This window comes from Mus caroli, chromosome 9 (assembly GCF_900094665.2).
Source record: "Mus caroli chromosome 9, CAROLI_EIJ_v1.1, whole genome shotgun sequence".
Taxonomy (NCBI): domain Eukaryota; kingdom Metazoa; phylum Chordata; class Mammalia; order Rodentia; family Muridae; genus Mus; species Mus caroli.
In genome coordinates this window covers 4316058-4335179 of record NC_034578.1, presented here as the reverse complement: position 1 = coordinate 4335179, position 19122 = coordinate 4316058, and the positions used below count along the sequence as shown (strand labels likewise).

Here is a 19122-nt window from a genome sequence, read left to right as displayed (position 1 = left end):
TCACTTTGTAGACCAGGCTGGCCTCGAACTCAGAAATCCGCCTGCCTCTGCCTCCCGAGTGCTGGGATTAAAGGCGTGCGCCACCACGCCCGGCTCACAGTTTTTTCTTGATACAGAACAAGAAATTTAACTACAAATAGACTATAACTTGACTTTAATTTACTATTCAACTTATGTAATTTTTATCTGCTACCCTCCTCCATTCAATTCTAAAAAGAGGGGAGAGATGAGTACTGATATAAATCAAATTTTATAAATCATTACCAAAAAAAGCTGTCTGTGGAAACTATAAACTAAAATGATGTAAAATGAAAACTATCCAACTACTTCTTAATCATTTTTAGGACTTTAGTTATTAAAATTTTAAAGATAGTGGTTTTGTTGTCGTTTGTATTTCATGTGTATGAGTGCTTGCCTGGAAGTATGTAAGAGAACTACATGCATGCATGCACTCACAAAGACCAGGAGCTGTCAGAGTCCCTGAAACTGCAGTTACCACACTGTTGTGAGCCACACTGGCTCCTAGCCTCAGCTCCTAGCCTCCTAGTCTTGACCACTGTGCCATATCTAGATCTAATAACGTTTTGTTATTCAACTTTGTTAGTCAGAGTGGTTACCCATTATTTAATTTTTTTATTATAGCCTTATCCATATTCTTGTAATCTATGATAGTAGAAGATCCCTGGAGCTTATTAACTTCATCATTGGGCATATGCTGCAAGTCCCACTTGGGGAATACAAAATTGTTTACCTGTAATTTTTTTTTCTTATGTTGTATTTCTCTTGAGCTTAATCCTTTCTTTCTCTAACAATGTTAAAATTATTTAATGAAGTTTATTTTAGTTTTGTTCATATATTTCTGTTTTTCTGTTACTTTCTGACTCCTGAAGACATTATAAGGCACATGACAAAAGTTAGTAAAGATGATTATAGATTTTATCTAGTTTTGCTCAAGGTGATATCAAAGGATTTTAGTATTTAGCATTTTTTCCTTTGGACAGAGGCTAAGTACCCACCATTTTTTTCAGTTATCTTGGGAAGTTATCTTTTAAAAAAAAAATTCTTATTTAATATCATTGCTACCAATTTCTTAAAATTTCCAAATGGCTATACATTTCCACATAAATTTTCTTTTTTTTTATTAGATGTTTTCTTTATTTACATTGCAAATTTTATCCCCTTTCCTCATTTCCCCTCTGAAAACCCCCCTAACCCACCCACTCACTCTTCCCTGTCCTGGCATTCCCCTACACTGGGGCATCAAGCTGGGAAGTTATCTTTAACTGTTTAACATGTCATAGATTAGGGAATCTCTAAAAACTCTTGTTCTAGAGGATTAATAATAAAAGACATATAGGGGAATGCTAGAAGGGTGATACGGGAATGGTGGGTGGGTGGGAGAGCACCCTCTTAGAGACAAAGGGGAGGGGAGATGGGATAGGGAGTTTGAAGAGGAGAGACCAGGAAGGGGGACAACATTTGAAATGTAAATAAATAAAATAGCCAAGTAATTTTTTAAAAAGAAAGAGAGAAAGAAAGAAAAAGGAAAAGCATGATTCTTACTATCAAGTCATTAATAATATAATAATTAAAGATAACTGAATACTCGGTTGAATCTTCTATGAAGTAGACAGAAGCACATCTCATGGACTATAGGACAAGAAAGGGCTCTTGGAAGAATAGTTAGCCACATGTTAGCCAAGGAACATGAAAGAAACCGTGCTTTTTTATATATAGAGAGAGATATTTTCTTCATTTACTTCTCAAATGCTATCCCAAAAGTGTCCCCTATATCCTCCCCCCGCCCTGCTCCCCTCCCCACTCACTCCCACTTCTTGGCCCTGGCTTTCCCCTGTACTGGGGCTTATAAAGTTTGGTAGACCAATGGGCCTCTCTTCCCAATGATGTCCGACTAGGCCATCTTCTGCTACATATGCATCTAGAGACACGAGCTCTGGGGGTACTGATTAGTTCATATTGTTGTTCCACCTATACGGTTGCAGACCTCTTCAGTTCGTTGGGTACTTTTTCTAGCTCCTCCATTGGGGGCCCTGTGTTCCATCCTATAGAAGACTATGAGCATCCACTTCTGAATTTGCCAGGCACTGACATAGCCTCACAGGAGACAGCTATATCAGGGTCCTTTCAGCAAAATCTTGCTGGCATATGCTATAGTGTCTGCGTNTGGTGGCTGATTATGGGATGGACCCCCAGGTGGGGCAGTCTTTGGAAGGTCCATCCTTTTATCTTAGCTCCAAACCTTGTCTCTGCAACTCCTTCCATGGGTATTTTATTCCCTATTCTAGGGAGGAATGAAGTATCCACACATTGGTCTTCCTTCTTGATTTTCTGTGTTTTGGAAGTTGTATCTTGGGTATTCTAGGTTTCTGGGCTAATATCCACATATGAGTGAGTGCATATCAAGTGACTTCTTTTGTGACTGGGTTACCTCACTCAGGATGATATCCTCCAGATACATCCATTTGCCCAAGAATTTCATAAATTCATTGTTTTTAATAGCTGAGTAGTANTCCATTGTGNNAATGTANNACATTTTCTGTATCCATTCCTCTGTTGAGGGGCATCTGGGTTCTTTCCAGCTTCTGGCTATTATAAATAAGGCTGCCATGAACATAGTGGAGCATGTGTCCTTATTACCAGTTGGAACATCATCTGGGTATATGCCCAGGAGAGGTATTGCTGGATCTACCGATAGTACTATGTCCAGTTTTCTGAGAAACCGCCAGACTGATTTCCAGAGTGGTTATACAATCTAGCAATCCCACCAACAATGAAGGAGTGTTCCTCTTTCTCCACATCCTCGCCAGCATCTGCTGTCACCTGAATTTTTGATCCTAGTCATTCTGACTGGTGAGGAACCGTGCTTTATGTACGCAGAATAGAAGGAAAGTCTAATATTAAAAAATGTGACAGAAGATGTATGTAAGTGTTATGTGGGAAAATGTGGATGAGTATCAGATGACAGGAGATAGTTTATTTCATAAACTAGGCGATAGTATGTATAGCAATCTAAAGAAAGTAAAGAGAATTTGCCCTTGCTAGATTATAAAGACATTATCTTTAGGTTGTAACAACAAAGCAAAGTTAGAGATGCTCAATGATCAAATTTATATCTTAGTTCATTATACCAAAGAAGCAGCAGATGCAAGCAAAACAGACCAAAAAACAGGTGAAAAACTATTAGACTCTAGGCAAGTGAGTGGGCATATGAGCATGGATGAGGGCTTGGAGCTGAGCAGAGAGGGGCAGAAGTCAGGGACACTTACAAAGAAGGTGTTCAGAGTTCTTACCGATTAGGAAAACTCTTTAATATTTTAATGTAAATCTTTCTAGAATAATGTCACACTTTAAGCTTTTATACACATTGTACACATTAATAAAGGGAGTTTGATCTTGTACCTTAGACTCACAGGTATAGCTTGACATCTCCTATGCTGCTATATTACTGTATTGATTGTACTTGAGCTATTCTGCTTTACTGTCCTCTTTTAATTATCAACTTTTTCAATATTGATGTATTCCTTTTTTTTTTCCTCATTCACACAAGCAGTGTACAATAAGTGGCCTCTGACAGGTCACATTGGTGAATTCTTCTATTGAAGATTTTCTAATTTCTCCACTGTTCACTATAATAACTTTTTAGAAATTCAACTCTTTTTTTTAACTGAAATAATACAATTTTAGCTTCAGTAATTAAAAATGCTGAAATGGAAAATTAAAATACCAAATACAATCTGTCTTCGCCAATAACAACTATACAAGATACTTAAATTTGTACTCAATACTTTCTTATGAAGTAGTTGCAAATTTTTTAGCAATTATGGGTTTTCCATATGTCTTTAACCCAGTTTCCTCCAATGACAGCATTTTACAAAATTATAGTATGATATCAAAAACAGAAAAGTGACATTCACATGGCCAATTCACAAAGGCCACTCATGTGTCCCTTTCATAGCTACAACCCATCCTACCCCCTTATCGATTGGTCTTCATTTGCGGTTTTCTTTAGTTTTGTTCATTTTTTACACTGTTAAACAAATAAAATTGTAATACGCAACCTTGGGAACTTATGTTTTCCCTCTCAGAACAGTTCTGTGGTATTCACTGGTATTGCTGGGTAGCATTTCGTACCAGAAACATGATGGGTTCAAATTGTTAAGAGGTTGTTATTACTGGTGGTGGTGGTAGTGATGATGGTTGGTTGTTTTAGTTTGCGTGTGTGTGTGTGTGTGTGTGTGTTGTGTGTGTGTGTGTGATAGTTTTGTTAGGGGTGGTGTAGATAGAAACTGTAAATTCATGTATAATTTTCATATAAACATAATTTTTATTTCTCTGGAATATATGGCAAGGAGTACATCACTGACTCGTCTGTATGGCCTCTACATACTTATAGCCTTTTTCCACCACAGCAGTGTGGCTTCCAGACTTTGTATGTAGCCTTACTTGCTGCTCTCACTGTTTCTGTGTTAGCTATTCTGTATAGCATGGTTTAAGTTGATAGCTGCCTAGTGACTGGCTAGTGGTGTAGAGTATACTTTGGGTACTTGTTTGCATGTGTCTGTTCTTTTCATGTTTTTTTTCCTCTAATTCTTTTAACCATTATCTATTTGCATATTGATTTAGTCACATTGGGTTTTGTTTCTTCACACACACATATGCAGCTTGCAATGGTCATGCACATCCCCCTTTGTTCTCCATCATCTCCACCAGTCACAGTTCTACTCTTCCCCTGATCCTCCATCATCTCCCCTCATTTCACATCACAGACCCTGGTCCTATTACCAGTTCATGTTATAATTTATTCTTCTACTGGGGCAAGATGACATTTCTTTGAAGCTTTGACATCTATTCTCCTGATGGCTAATAATATTGAGCATTTTCTCATGTATTTATTGGATATTTATCTCCACATTTTGTGAAGTGTATAGTCAGATCATTTTCTGAAGTTTTTTACTGAGTTACTTGGGCTTTGATAAGTTTTTAAGCTCTTTATATATTCTAGAACATATCACCATGTTGTTCTTCAGGTCTCAAAGTCCTAGCCAATCAACTTCCTCTTCTTCACCTTTCAGACTCTTCTTGTAAAATAAATACATAAATGGATGGATGGATGGATGGATGGATGGATGGATGGATGGATGGGAGGATGGATATGTAGGTGGGTGGGTGGGTGGGTAGGAAGGTAGGTAGAGCACCACTCAACAATAGAAGCATGTTCTCAGAAGTGTTTCATTGGGTGACTTCACATCAGTGCTTAACTAAGCCTTATCTGCCCAGAGTAGCATCTCTCTAATGTTAGTAGGTCTCCTATGGAAGTGCCATTGCCCTTTTTTAATACATTATGGTCTAGTGCATAGGAAATATTTGCTAGAATTGAGCCTAAGAATAAATGTAACTAGGACTTAAGGATCTTAATCTTAGGATTAATAGCTATGAGCTTTAGTTAACTGATAGTTAAACTCTTATTTTTGGCTGACATCACAACTTTTAGAAAAATGCAGTAATCATTGTCTTTGTATTATATGCATTATTCTTTCTGATAAATCAGAATATGAGTGTTCTATATTTGAATGTTTTCTCCACCAATATCTTTTTTTGTTTGTATTTTTAGCCAAGTGGACGAAAACCCATTGAAAAGATAGGAATTTCAGTACAGATTTAGGAATTCAAATAATTTTCAATCTTACCAAGAACAGGGCTAGTAATGTGAAACATGTGCTCTCCACACGTAGGAAACTCAGGATAGCTTTTTGACTTTCTTCCTCATGGGCTGTTAATACCAGCATTTGATATATTTTATCCTAGAAAAAATACTTTTTCCAATTTCATTTTCATCCCTAGTTTTTCATTTCTAACTCTTCAAAATATGGCAGAGTTTTAAAGTATCATGTTTAAACTGTATAATTATCCCCGTCTGAAAAAGAAAAGCATTACAAGGCAACCTCTCCAGTTCCATATACTATCTCTTGGGGCCTCAGGCACTTTTACTGGTACTGCTTACTATGTTGCTACAGAAAACGGTTACCATGGCGCGTTATTTGTTCCTAGGAATACTTCCAGCAGGAGTAAATGATACTCAGTGGTAGACTCGTGGGAAAGCAAAACAAACAGCTGGGCATATGGCTGTACTTAATGAGGTCGCTCACTTTGAGCTAAGATGCTGTACACATTTCATGAGACAGAACTGCACATGTTGAACAGACACTATGGAAGACACCAAGGCAGACTCTGTGTCTCCTGAAAAATGCTCAGCCCAGAGATAGTGGGTAATGATAACACACTCTTCCGAGTCTAAATTCTACAGAGGTAGCAAAGTCTTCTTCCTTGCTTTCACCATCTGTTCCTTCATTCCCACTGCATTTATCTGAGTTCCTGACACATCACCAAGTAAATGAAACTCCGCAACTCCTGATGGAATAAGGAGAGAACTGTAGTGTAAGCATTGCTACACTGACTTATTAAGACTTTATCATCTGGCCTACCACAGAGATCAAGAGCAGAAGCATTGGCTTACTGGTCTTAGATATTCTGTCAGTGCTTTAATTTAACACATTTACTTCAGACTATATTTTCTATAGTCTTGGATGTGAAATTCTTTTCTGGGCACATTTTAATACAGAGAACAGGACCACTGTGGAATGATATAAAGTAGTAGAAATGGTATTTTTGCTATTAGAATAACTTTATATTTCAGCAAGGAGCATACCACCTCTTACCTTAAGAATCTACCATTCCTCACTACTAAGTTGGTTGTGTTTTCTCAGCTTTCTCGTGCAGGAAGTCTGTTTTTGTCTCTTTTCCTAACTGAGCATTGGCTTGCTGTTACTTTTGCTAGAGTGCTTCCTTTCTCCATAATTTTCATGACTGTCTCCTGTCTAGCTTAAATGTCATGTCTCCAGGGAGAAATGAAATATGACTTTCTAATTAGTGTTGTTTGTTTTAATCAGAATGTCACATAGAACTAATGAGTGTGAGTTTTCATTTTTAAATGTACAAAGAAGTAAATAGGACCAAGTACAGTAAGTAGATCACTCTGAGTTCTAATCCAGACAGGTCACATAACAAGTTCCAGGCCAGCCAAGATGCATAGTGAGATCTCTCCAAAAGCAAAAACAAATGAAACAAAGGTAGTAAGGAATTTACATTATAATCTTTATCCCCTGGTCAAATAACAGCTAAATGGCTTTAAAACAATCAGCTTGGACTTACTCCATGGCTCATTTGCTACTGTATAACTCCCTCTAAAACTTGCTAACATAAACAGTATATTCCGATGATCTGTGTTGACTATGTAGCTGTTGATTCTCCCTTTGATAATGCTGTTGCACTCAGATTTTATCTTTGATTCTGAAGATCTAAAGTTCTGTTGAACTTGAAATTCATCATGCTTCTTCAGACACTTGCTTTGTACTAGGGTTTGATTAGCCAATATTGCTGGAAGCTAATCAGACAGTTCTCTGCCTTTAGCTATGTCTCTTTAGCTAGCCTCGGCTGCATCTCAACATGGTGATCTTAAGATCATCAAAAATAATGTTTACATCCTGGTATTTCCTAAAGTGAGTGTTCCCAAGCAGCAGGTTAAATGCTGTAAAATTTCAAATATAGCCTGAGAAGTCACACAGAATCACTCTCATAGCAGTCTGTCAGCTATGAATCTGTAAATAGCAGTACTGACATCTCAGTGATATAAGATCTTCTAATCCATGAATGTAGATTAGCCTTCCTTTGGAATTTTTTCATCTGTATTTTGTAGTTCTTGATATATAAGACATTTTTACCTCTTTGGTTGTGTTTATCCCTAAAATGTGTGTGTGTGTGTGTGTGTGTGTGTGTGTGTGTGTGTGTGATTTTTTGGGGGGCTGTTCATTATATAATGATGTGCATAGAAATGTATTTTTTAAGATGTTTACCTATTTTTAAAGACTTATTTACTTATATATATATGAGTGCTTTATTTGCATGTATGCCTGCATGACAGAAGAGGGTATCAGATCCCATTGTAAATGGTTGTAAACCATCCCTTGGAAACCTAAGGCGCTGTCCCCCAATCCTGTAGTTCTCTAGATGACCAGTTACATAGACAAAGTAGACCTTTAATAGTGGCCAGTGGTAATCTGGAACAGAAAAAACTTTAAAAGAGTTCAACCAGCTGTCCCCCAAGTTCCTACACAACAAAGTAGTGCCTTTGAAAACTTTCCTACCTGTGCCAGGCTGGCATTGCAGTCCTGCTTCTTATCAAATACTTTGTGAATAATGCAAACACATTTTTCAAGAACAAAATTTAACTGTTTAAAGTAGTACAACTAAAATAGAGAAAATATAATAAAGAGCCTTATAAATAAAGGGGAAAGTTAAGAAAAGTGGGGGCCTGGGGCAGGCAGGCTAGCTCAGTAGGTAAAGATGCTTGTCTCACAACTCTAAAACCTGAGTTTGACCTCCCAAAACCCAGTGGAATGAATGTAAAACCCAGCGCCACAAAGATGGCCTCTGACCTCCACACCCCTACATACACACACAATAACAATAATTTTTAAAACTAGATATTTATAGCGCAGATGTTTGTAACTTTGTCTGCTGAAAAGTTCTGGGTTCCATATTTATAAAAGAAGCCAAAACCAACTTTTTAATAAAAATTGTATTTTTAGCACAGGTAAGACTTACATGACAGCCAATTTTAAACTTTGATGTAAAGTGGGAAGAAGTCATTTCCTTGCCTTCCCCCTAATTTGCAAGGCTGCTTCTCTCACTAGTGAATACCAAAAACAGTGTGGCTCTTAGAAAAGGCTTTTACCACAGCAGGTGGGGATATTGGCAGGCCTGACTGAAGTCAGAATGAGGCCACCCTACAAGGCCTTCTTTTAGTTACAAGAAGTCTGAATGATGGTCTGAAACTCCATTTTATAAGGACATGGAAATTCAGCCAATGACCTGTTAAAAAATCTGAAATTTGCTGTGTTTAGTCAAATGAAAATGTTGATATTTCATTAATGGTGGTGATTTCAGACATCCATTCTGGTTTGTTCAGCTGCCTGTCTATCACTTCCATGTCCTTTATATGTTAAATCTAGAGCTTTCGAAGAGAAACGCCAAAAACAAGAAGAAAGAGAATATCAAATTAGAGAACGGATCCTGCAGCAGAGGAAGCAAAAGTTTGAAGAAGTTACTGAAAAATTCCAGCGTGCCCACGTTCCTGTTTCTCAGAGAAGGAGAGCAGGTACCTTCATTTCTGGAATAATTCTAAGAATAAAAATGGAAGTTGTAATCAAATTTAGATCAAGTAAACAATGACATTTTACATTTTTTTAAAAAGTAGGAACAGCCTGGTGTGCTGTTTGAGTAACAAGCATTTTAACCAAATGAAAAACAGGAATTTGATTTAAATTGAATTTGGCAAATACTGTGTTGGCTCCATTGGTAAGTTCTCTATTTATTCACAAATTTCTTTCAACTTCACACTAGTTCACAATGTTTTGTCTTTTTAAAATTGATTTTGTAAGTACTTAACAGAAAATTTAGCAATTGGGTACAGGAATTGAGTGGCATAGTTATTCTGGCATTTTACTCATAGTCTGCTTCAAATTTTTATTTGAAAGACTGGCAAACAAAAAGTCTACAAAGTAATACAATTCAATAGTCTAAGATCCACAACCAATTAAGAATTTAAATATAATTGGACCAAGGAGATGGCTGAGTAGATAAAGAAAGCATTTGTGAGGCATGAGTCTACATACCTAGAACCACTTAAAAGTCAAAGACAGGCAGCCGTGGGAGCAGCCTATACTCACAGCACTTAGGAAGCACAGACGGGGGTTCCCTAGAGCAAGCTACTAGCTAGTCTTGGTAAGCTCTGGATTCAATTCATAGACCCTTCCTGAATAAACAAAGTGGAGAGTGAGTGAAGCAGATATCAACCTCCAGCCTCTACACCCACAATCTAGCACACACACACCTATACCTACACACTTGCACCCACACACATCTATACCTACACACGTGAGCATGCATATACATGAAAGACCCCAGTGGGGAGACCCCCACTCAAGTCCCGAGACAGTGCACGTACCCAAGGAATCACGAGAGACTGGCTTGATGCAAACACACGAGGCAGTTTAATGACAGAGCTCCAGGCCAACATGTATCTCACGCAGGAGACAGAGGAGTCTACCCTGAGGCTCGAAAGTTAGGGGTCTATATAGGAAAAAAGTCGGGGGATGGGGAAATTGGCGTAGTTACACACAATTGAACAGTTTAAACATCAGCAAGCGGTAAGTTCGGGTCAGGACCACAGCAACTCTAGAGGGAGGGTGCTTATCTTTGTGGGCAGAGCATCTGGTTAAACTCAAGCCATATCATAAGGAGACCAGACCAGATGGCCCATTACTCAACTGGGCTTGTCCGGAGATTGTCCTTGCATGCCTCTCTTATCTTTTATGGCCAGCCAGTCCCTGGAATGACTTAACAGCCTTTGTGCCAGCCTGGCTGGTCTCTGTCTTAGGCCTGTAAAACCTTCTGACTAGTCATCATGAGCCATATGAATCATGGGCCTTGAATTCAATTTCTTTCTTTCATTATGTGCATATTAAACTTAATGTTTCACTTATTAATATTAAATAATTATTATTTATATATTCCATATTTTAAAAAGAATTTTAAGTGTAAATATGATTTATGGTTTCATATCACATCCACGTTTTTAGACCTTAAGTAGCAAGGCAGAACTAACAATATATCAAAGCTCACTAAACAAAGAGAGCTGACAGTACCATTGTATACCCGGCTATCATATGCTGTACTGTGTTATAATCTGATTCCAGCTATACTGAACTACAGAAATATGTAATTGTACTCTTAACACTAAAAACCATGACCTATTTTGGATAAGAACTTAAACAGTATCATTGGTACAATAACCGAATGTATAACTACTGTGAAACATAGGAAAGAATGCTAAACCTATGTCAAGGTGCTAAGTCATTGTTTCTAGAAAAATAACATACATGACTCTTGAATCACTATCTTACCAGGCAAAGAAAACAGTAAAGAGTAGTCCAGACAGAAGGAACAGTTCATACAAATGAAATGTGTCTTTCAGTGTATCTGAAACATAAGTTGTTTCAGATGGGTGGTAAGAAGAGAAAAATATTAACTTGAGACTAAAAAAAGTAAGTTGGAGCCAACTCCTGAAGAATTCTATATGCCATACTAAAAAGCTCATCTCTAGACAAAATGCCATTTTCTAACTGGAAAGTAAGTCATTTCTGTGTCAGTAAGGAATCTTAGTATAAACAGGAACTGCAAAGAACACTGACATAATCAAAAGAAACCAAAACATGGTTTCCTCTCCTAGAGTGAGTCCTAAAGTCAGGGTCAAGAGCTGGTTCCATGGTTGTAAAGTTTCAGAACAAAGACTCTAATTTTGTTCAGCTACCAATTTCTACATGGTTTTTATCTTTACTCTTGTGGAAATGGTAGCTGCTAGTTCACCAACTACAAGATTGATATTCTAGACCAAAAAAAAAAAAGAGGAAAATATAAAGTTATGCCAATGAATCCCCCTTAATAGAGGCCTCGTTCATGTGTTTTTATCTGTTTGACTCTATTTGTAAGGAAAACTGGAACTTTCTCAGTGTTGGGTATGTTTCTACTCCTAACAAATATATAAAATAGAGGGGCCTCTCACATTGAGATATGCTTATAAGAAGTGTAACTATAGTGACAACATGGAATGTGGGTGGAAGCAGAAACATACTGAAGTTAAAAGGCTAGGAGGAGACTTAATGTTGGGAAAAGGTGTTAAATTTCTCATTTGAGCAGTAACTGTATATAGACATAAGAAGTAATCTATTCAGATATCACAATTGATAGGATTATTAAATGTAGGAGAAGAAAAGATATAAGGAAAACAGTGCCTTGGAAACTTGGCAGAGAGCATCACACATAATACACATTAATAAATAGCAATATACTGCTAGATATGGAGTAGTATACTAGCATATTTTCATTATATGTCACTAATTTATTTTGATATTTTCAGACATGTATATATTATCATATTCACCCCATTACCTTCTCTTGTGTCTAGAGTTCAAGTTTGAATTAACTCCTGTGTAATAGTATACTGGCTCTGTTTAATCATTTTGGAAAAAATTACAGACAATAGAGTAGTGAGGAAGTAGTTGACATGAATGTTTTAAAGTAAAAAGGTTTTTTTTTTTAAAGATTTATTTATTATTATATGTAAGTACACTGTAGACACTCCGGAAGGGGGCATCAGATCTTGTTACAGATGGTTGTGAGCCACCATGTGGTTGCTGGGATTTGAACTCAGGACCTTTAGGAAGAGCAGTTGGTGCTCTTAACCACTAAGCCATCTCTCCAGTCCAAAAAGGTTTTTTTTTTTTTTTAAGTGTTAGGTTTCCATGAAGAGTTAGAGCTAGAAAATCATCTGTTCTACCTGGAGGCTTGAAGAACTATGTATAGCATTTGATACGTGCAACATAATGTCTCCATAGGCTGCCTCAGAGAGGCAGCATTCTTTAGAGACAGTGAGGGGAACATTAAAAGTAAGGAAAAGAGAATATGTTGAGTACCAAAGTGCATACTTGAAGGCTTTGAAAGTGGATGTATACAGAAAACAAGATAGTTGAAAGGTATACAAAGCAGTGTGGGGTAGTGTCTATATAGCAGATGATTCGGAGGGCATCACTTGCCTTCTTCCTACCTTAGCTTCTCAACTGTAAAATTTAAAACAGCACCTGTGTCAGGCAGGATGAGCATACTGAAAACATCCTTAAAATAAGCTCTGTAACTGCTCAAATAGTAGCTGATTTTTAAAATTTTATTCATGTGAATATTTTAGCATTTGTCATAAAATTTTTGAGACCATGAAAGCAAATACTGAGTTTTTATATATATGTGTGTGCCTACACATTTTTCAAAGTTTCATATTTTTAAATAAATATTGTTATAGAATTGATGATGAAAATCTCAAAGTAACAGTTTCTTTTTTACAACTTAACATGTCAAATTTAAAATATCCTATTGTAAGTATATTGTAAAAGAGCTTTGAAATATTTTATTGGCCAATAAAATTATATAGCAAGAAACCATTGTTGATAGAATGATTCTTTATTGGTTTTTTCTTTGTTTTTTACTATTCTGTTAGTTTTTCAAAATCCAGTTCCTCCATTAGAAGAGGCCCTAAAACAAATTCAAGAGTCCAACTTAAAATCAGAAGTAAACATTCCTCTTTCCCACAGGCCAGCAACAAATTGGCGGTGAGTAATTTATTATAACTATGTTAAAGTGGTTAGGCTGTTAGCTCTTTTATATAATAACCATACGGCTTTATACTTGATGAATTTGTCATCTTTTTCATTGGTTGCATCTTATCTTTGTCTTAGAATTTGTTTTGTTTTCTTTCACAAATTAAATATTAAATCAGAATTGTAATTTGGTGTCTTATACTTTAGTAGTATAAATACTGCTAATAATGAATCATTTTCTACGAAAAATATCAACACTGTTTTAATATGTTGATGTTTATTGTCTATACTAAAGAGATACAATTGTTTAGATTATTTTGATACAAATTTAGTTTAAAAAAGATTTTGCAGTTGTAGTGGTATTTTTTTCTTCACTTAGAATTTTGTTGTTATTGTCTCAATAAAAACCACACTTTTTATTTCTGGTTCTCTCCAGCATTTCCTAAGCAAAGACTATTAAAAGGAGCAGCATGGGCTAGCCAATCACTAGGCTTCCTCCAATAAATATATTTTTCATTTTTTCCAAATATTTTTTATGTTATATGCAGAGAACTAGATGAAGCATTGAAAAGCAGTATGGAATACACTGTAAAACATGCAATTCCTTGGGGCCAGAGAGATGTCTTTGTGGCTAATAGCACTAGCTATTCTTTCAGAGGACCTAGGTTCAATTCCCAGCACTGTATGAGCTCACAACTCTCTGTAACTTCAGTTCCAGGGGATCTGACGCCCTCTTACAGATATATATGCAGGCAAAACACCAATGCATATGAAATTAAAAAAAAAAAAGACCTCATTTTTAATTAAAATACGTATATAATCTGTAGTATATAACCGTAAAAAGAAGTAAAATGGCATTGTAGAAAGCTCTGAGACTGTGGGTGTAGCTCAGTAGAGAGCATTTGCCTCACCATGTAATGCAGGATGGATCACCAGCACCACACAAAATACATAGATTTACATCAAAATAATAGTAATAATCAGAATACTTAGGAAGTTGTTAATATTTCAGGCTGTAAATTTTGTTAATATTTTACCTATACAAAATATTATTTCATTTTTAGAATTTCTCTGGTCAGTAATTCTCTTGATTAGAGCAAAAACATAATTTAATCCTTTCAGTATTTATTAGAAAAGAACTACTCTTTATTTTAAAGAATCTCATTTAAAAAGGAATGCTTCAGCCAAGCTTTGAAGAAAATATGTGTTAATCAGGACAAATGGTGAATGGCACTTTTAGACAGAATGGTGATCACATGTAACAAAGCAATGATATATATATTCAGGGTAAAGTATAATCTGACTTCCACATGCATTCTCTAGTATGTGTGTATACACACACACAAAAAAAAAAAATTTGTGATTTTAAAACAAATAAAATATGCATTTATTTCTGAAGTTTTAAGAGAATTTTAAGCAAATAAACAAAATCATTTTTAAACATACTTTTATAATTATTATAGATTATTGTGCATAATGAGAGAATGGATAAAGGAGAGAGGAAGAAAAGGAGGAAAGAAAACAATATTTCATGAAAAAAATACATTATAAGTTTGGTGTAATAGCATAAAGAAAATAAAAATAGCCAAGGTAAAGGTGAGAATATGCTGAGTAGAAGTTTGGAGACTTATCAAAAAAAAGTACAAAATGAACTACCATGTAAACCAGCTATTTCACTCCTGGGCATATACCCAGACAACACCATATGCCACCATAGAGATATGGTTAGCCCTTGTTTATTGCTCCTTTATTCACTAAAGCAATGAATTGGAATCAGAGTGGTTGTCCAACAAATGAGTGGGGAAAATACACACACACACACACACACACACACACACACACACACACACGAATACTACTCAATTCTAAAGAAAAATGAAGTTAAAATGTACAGGAAAAGGGATGGACATGTACATTATCAAGTGAGGTCACACATTCTTAGAAAGAAATAAATCACAACAATATGAACTAACCAGTACCCCCTAGAGCTTGTGTCTCTAACTGCATATGTATCAGAAGATGGCCTAGTCGGCCATCATTGGAAAGAGAGGCCCATCAGTCTTGCAAACTTTATATGCCTCAGTATAGGGGAACACCAGGGCCAAGAAGTGGGAGTGGGTGCGTAGGGGAGTGTGTGGGGGTGGAGGGTATGGGGAACTTTTGGGATAGCATTGGAAATGTAAATGAAGAAAATACCTAATTTTAAAAAAGAAAAAAAAAAGAAATAAACCACATGTCCTCTCTCATATGTCTCTCTAACCAATAATACATATATGTAAACAAATATACCGTGGGTACGGTATAACAAGAAAAGAAAACAGCTAAATATAAGGTGATTAGAAAGGAGTAAATGCAGGGATGGATATGAGTTATGAAAAGGATATCATAAAACTAATTGTTTTCTAGTGCTAATTTCATCATGAAAGTTCTGGTTTTGTGGTGGATATGTGTGTAAAATATTCAATACTAAAAATATAAGTTTTAATGTGAAGCTTCACAATTTCCATTTCAAATGGCAATTCTAACTGGATATAAGTTCATAAAGTTGTATAGACTATGTTTGATTAATTTTGACGTGTAATGTTTATTTGCAAGGGTTTTACAAAGAACTTCACTGAAAAGGAGAATATGTTAATATTTTAAATTTTTTTACTTAAACTTTTTTAATCAGAAGATAGGAGTCCAATTATAAATGTTAATTTTTTTAATCAAAATTGAGACAAAGAGGACTAGGAAGAGATAACCTGAAGGTTGTGATTTTATTGTTACTTAACTTTTTTGAGGATTTTTGTTCCCCAAACCAGATTATAGTTTTGTTCAGTATACTGAACTATAGTGCTGTACATGTTAGAAGAATTCCAGAAATAAGGGGGAAATATCATAGATAAAAGTAAACTCTCTGAGGGCAGAACTTGGCCTGAAGCTATACAAATGAGTAAGATAGTCAACAAAAACAAGCAGTTCTTACAGTGTAATTAATTTGTCTTATATGTATGTACAGTGAGGTATATACATATGTACAGTGAAGTACATTGGTAGGAAAGGAAGCCAAGTGTTAAACCAGGAAAGGCTTTGATAAGTAATATGTTCTAGAAATAAGTAGTGAAAGAATTGGAGCAAGGTCCCAATATGTTTAGAAGTTTTGCCAAATTAATAGGGGCAGACTAATAGTGGAAAATCAAGATAATCTAGTTAATCAAAATGACTTCTTCAGAGCTGCCAAGGAAGGAAATAGAAGATGGAGAAGACTCAAGAATGGTTCCAGAGACAGGGTTTCATCATCAGTGAATAGAGTGAGATGGTAAAACCATTTATTAAAACTTAGGGATGAAGATAAGGTGGTAGATCTCAGGTAAAGCATTTTGCCACAAAAAGAAGAGTATAGCTGTGAAGGAAGAATCAACAGGTTTAGGTAGAGAGTAGTTGAAAGGAAGATAGGTGTCTTACTTAGGGTTTCACTGCTGTGCACAGACACCATGACCAAGGCAACTCTTTTAAGGACAACATGTAGATGGGTTTGGCTTACAAGTTCAGAGGTTCAGTTCATTATCATCAAGGCAAGAACATGGCAGGCTCTTAAAGTACATGCCCACAGTGACACACTTCCTTCTCCAACATGGCCACACCTTCAAATAGTACTACTCCCTGGACCAAAAATATTCAAACCACCACAGGAGGGTATGCTATAAGTTTTAAATATAGGGTATTTAGAAAGTCTAAGTCATGAATACACATGTGACAGCCATCACAGATAAAAATAAAACTAGTCAGTATCTTATCAGTGGTGATCTTGAGTTAAGCAATCAATCAGAATGCCATATGGTAACATGACAGAGTCCTTGGATAGGAACATCCTCTTGGAAGGCTACAAAGCATTTGAAAGCTAGTCTTTGCTAAGTCTATACCTCCTACAAATGACAGCATCACTGTAGAGCAATGCAGTTACAGTGGGTGAACCATTTCCCAAAGAAACAACTTTGAAAGGTACCCCCAATACTGATCTAGCCCATTAAGAAGGATAAAAGGATAATGTTAACCCTTTGCAGGCGTATACAAATAGAATATCACAATCAGTTTACACAGATTACAAGAGGAGTTCTGGTAGGGTAGGAAGAAGGTCTCCAAATTCAAAACTTCAAAAAGGCTGGCCTCAAGAGTGAGCCTGAAAGTGGGATGGGTGGGTTGGTGAGCAGGGGAAGGGGAGAAGGGATAGGGGGTTTTCAGAGGGGAAATCAGGAAAGGGGATAACATTTGAAATGTAAATAAAGAAAATATCTAATAAAAAAAAACAAAGAGTGAGCCTGAAAAGGGACAACCAGAGAACTATAAAAAGATGATAGCTAGAAAACAAAAGTCATTAAATACAATGGTCACATTTCTCTTTTACAGTAATTGGGCTAAGTTGTTCATCATAAGCAAAGCAACACATTGAAGAGAAGCAAGCTAGAAATATGTTAAGAACCAAAGTTGGAAACATAAAGGCAGTATGACTTTAGAATATTATGGGAAAGTTTGTCTGGACAAAAGATGACATCTATCAGCCAAGGCAATTGGGTTCACAGGGAATTTGACTTCTAAATACTTCTAGTATTTTTATACAGAGACACTACACTTTCCAGTTTGCTTGCTTGTTTGTCTCTGTGTTCAATTAGTATTCTGTGCTGATCAGATATTTTCCATCTTAAAAACACCTCTTTTGTACAATGAATGAAAGCATGGTTGGTTTTTTTGCTCAGCAATGTGCAGTTGTTTACAATCTTAGAAGGGTTAAACTGTCAAAATAATTTCAATTTTTCTGAAGCATTATGTTATTATTTTAGCAAATCTGTACTAAAATAACTAAGTATTATATCCTAAATAGTTATGTACTAAATAAGTATAACTAAGTATTATCTTTCTGAGAAATAATCTTTATTTTGTATCAAAATAGCTAGTTTTCGTATTTTTATAATATACTTTGACTGTGACTTTATGATTACCTGTGTGTATGTGTACATATATAGCATGTCTTCATTTGAAAAGCAAATAAATATAATCTATGAGAGAAAATGCTATGGCTAACTAATAAAAAGTTGGATTGTCCTCCCCAAATAACTGCCAGTATTAAATATATTAAGTATTTTATAAACTATAAATGCCATGTATAAGTATGAAATTTTAGACTATTAGTGATTACTAGTTGACTTTTTGTAAATAAATTTATTGCAAATGTTTATACAAAGATTTTTAAGCTATTTTCATGTTAGAAATACATTTCAATGGAATATAAACCTAAAATGGGTTCAGAAATAAAGTGATAGAAGTGTGGTAGAGCAGTGGTTGTGGTACTGGGTACTGAGTAGGCCTTTGCACAAGCTCTGCCACTTAGTCATAGTCTCAGCCCAAGAGGTGGTTCTAGTATAGAAAATGCTAGTTGTAAATTAAAATATTTTAAGATGATAATGTTGTCATCAAAAACTGAAATTTGTTTGGAAAAGTGGAGACTAATGCTTAAGCCTCAATTTAAATATGAGACTCAGTTGTAGGAACTACTTCAGGTAATAATGAGATATAAAAATATTTACAAGGTACTAACTTAAAATATCAGAAATAATCAACCTTCCATCACAACCATTTTCTTATCACAAAGCTAATCTGTTTGGCATTTCTGGTGGACAAACTAACAAAACAATTTTGTTAGATACCTATCTCCAATATCCATGTATTTGTGATAAGACAGTCTTTCTGAACCACCAGTACATCTGAGATGTCTGCCTTTGCTCCTCACACTAGAGGTCTAAACTAGATGTTTCAGCTCATATCTGTGCATCAAGACTTGAAAAGGAGAGGACAGGTG

The 19122-nt window shown here is 35.8% G+C and overlaps 1 protein-coding gene across 2 annotated transcripts in view; it reads left to right on the top strand.

The window, feature by feature from the left end:
- Cep126 (centrosomal protein 126) overlaps positions 1-19122 on the top strand; it is a 57952-nt gene that overhangs the window by 4272 nt on the left and 34558 nt on the right. For both annotated transcript variants that reach the window (XM_029482055.1, XM_021173292.2), the window contains exons 3-4: positions 9090-9235; positions 13187-13298. In XM_029482055.1, the coding sequence (XP_029337915.1) occupies positions 9090-9235; positions 13187-13298 (258 nt within the window). The remainder of the gene's footprint in view (positions 1-9089; positions 9236-13186; positions 13299-19122) is intronic.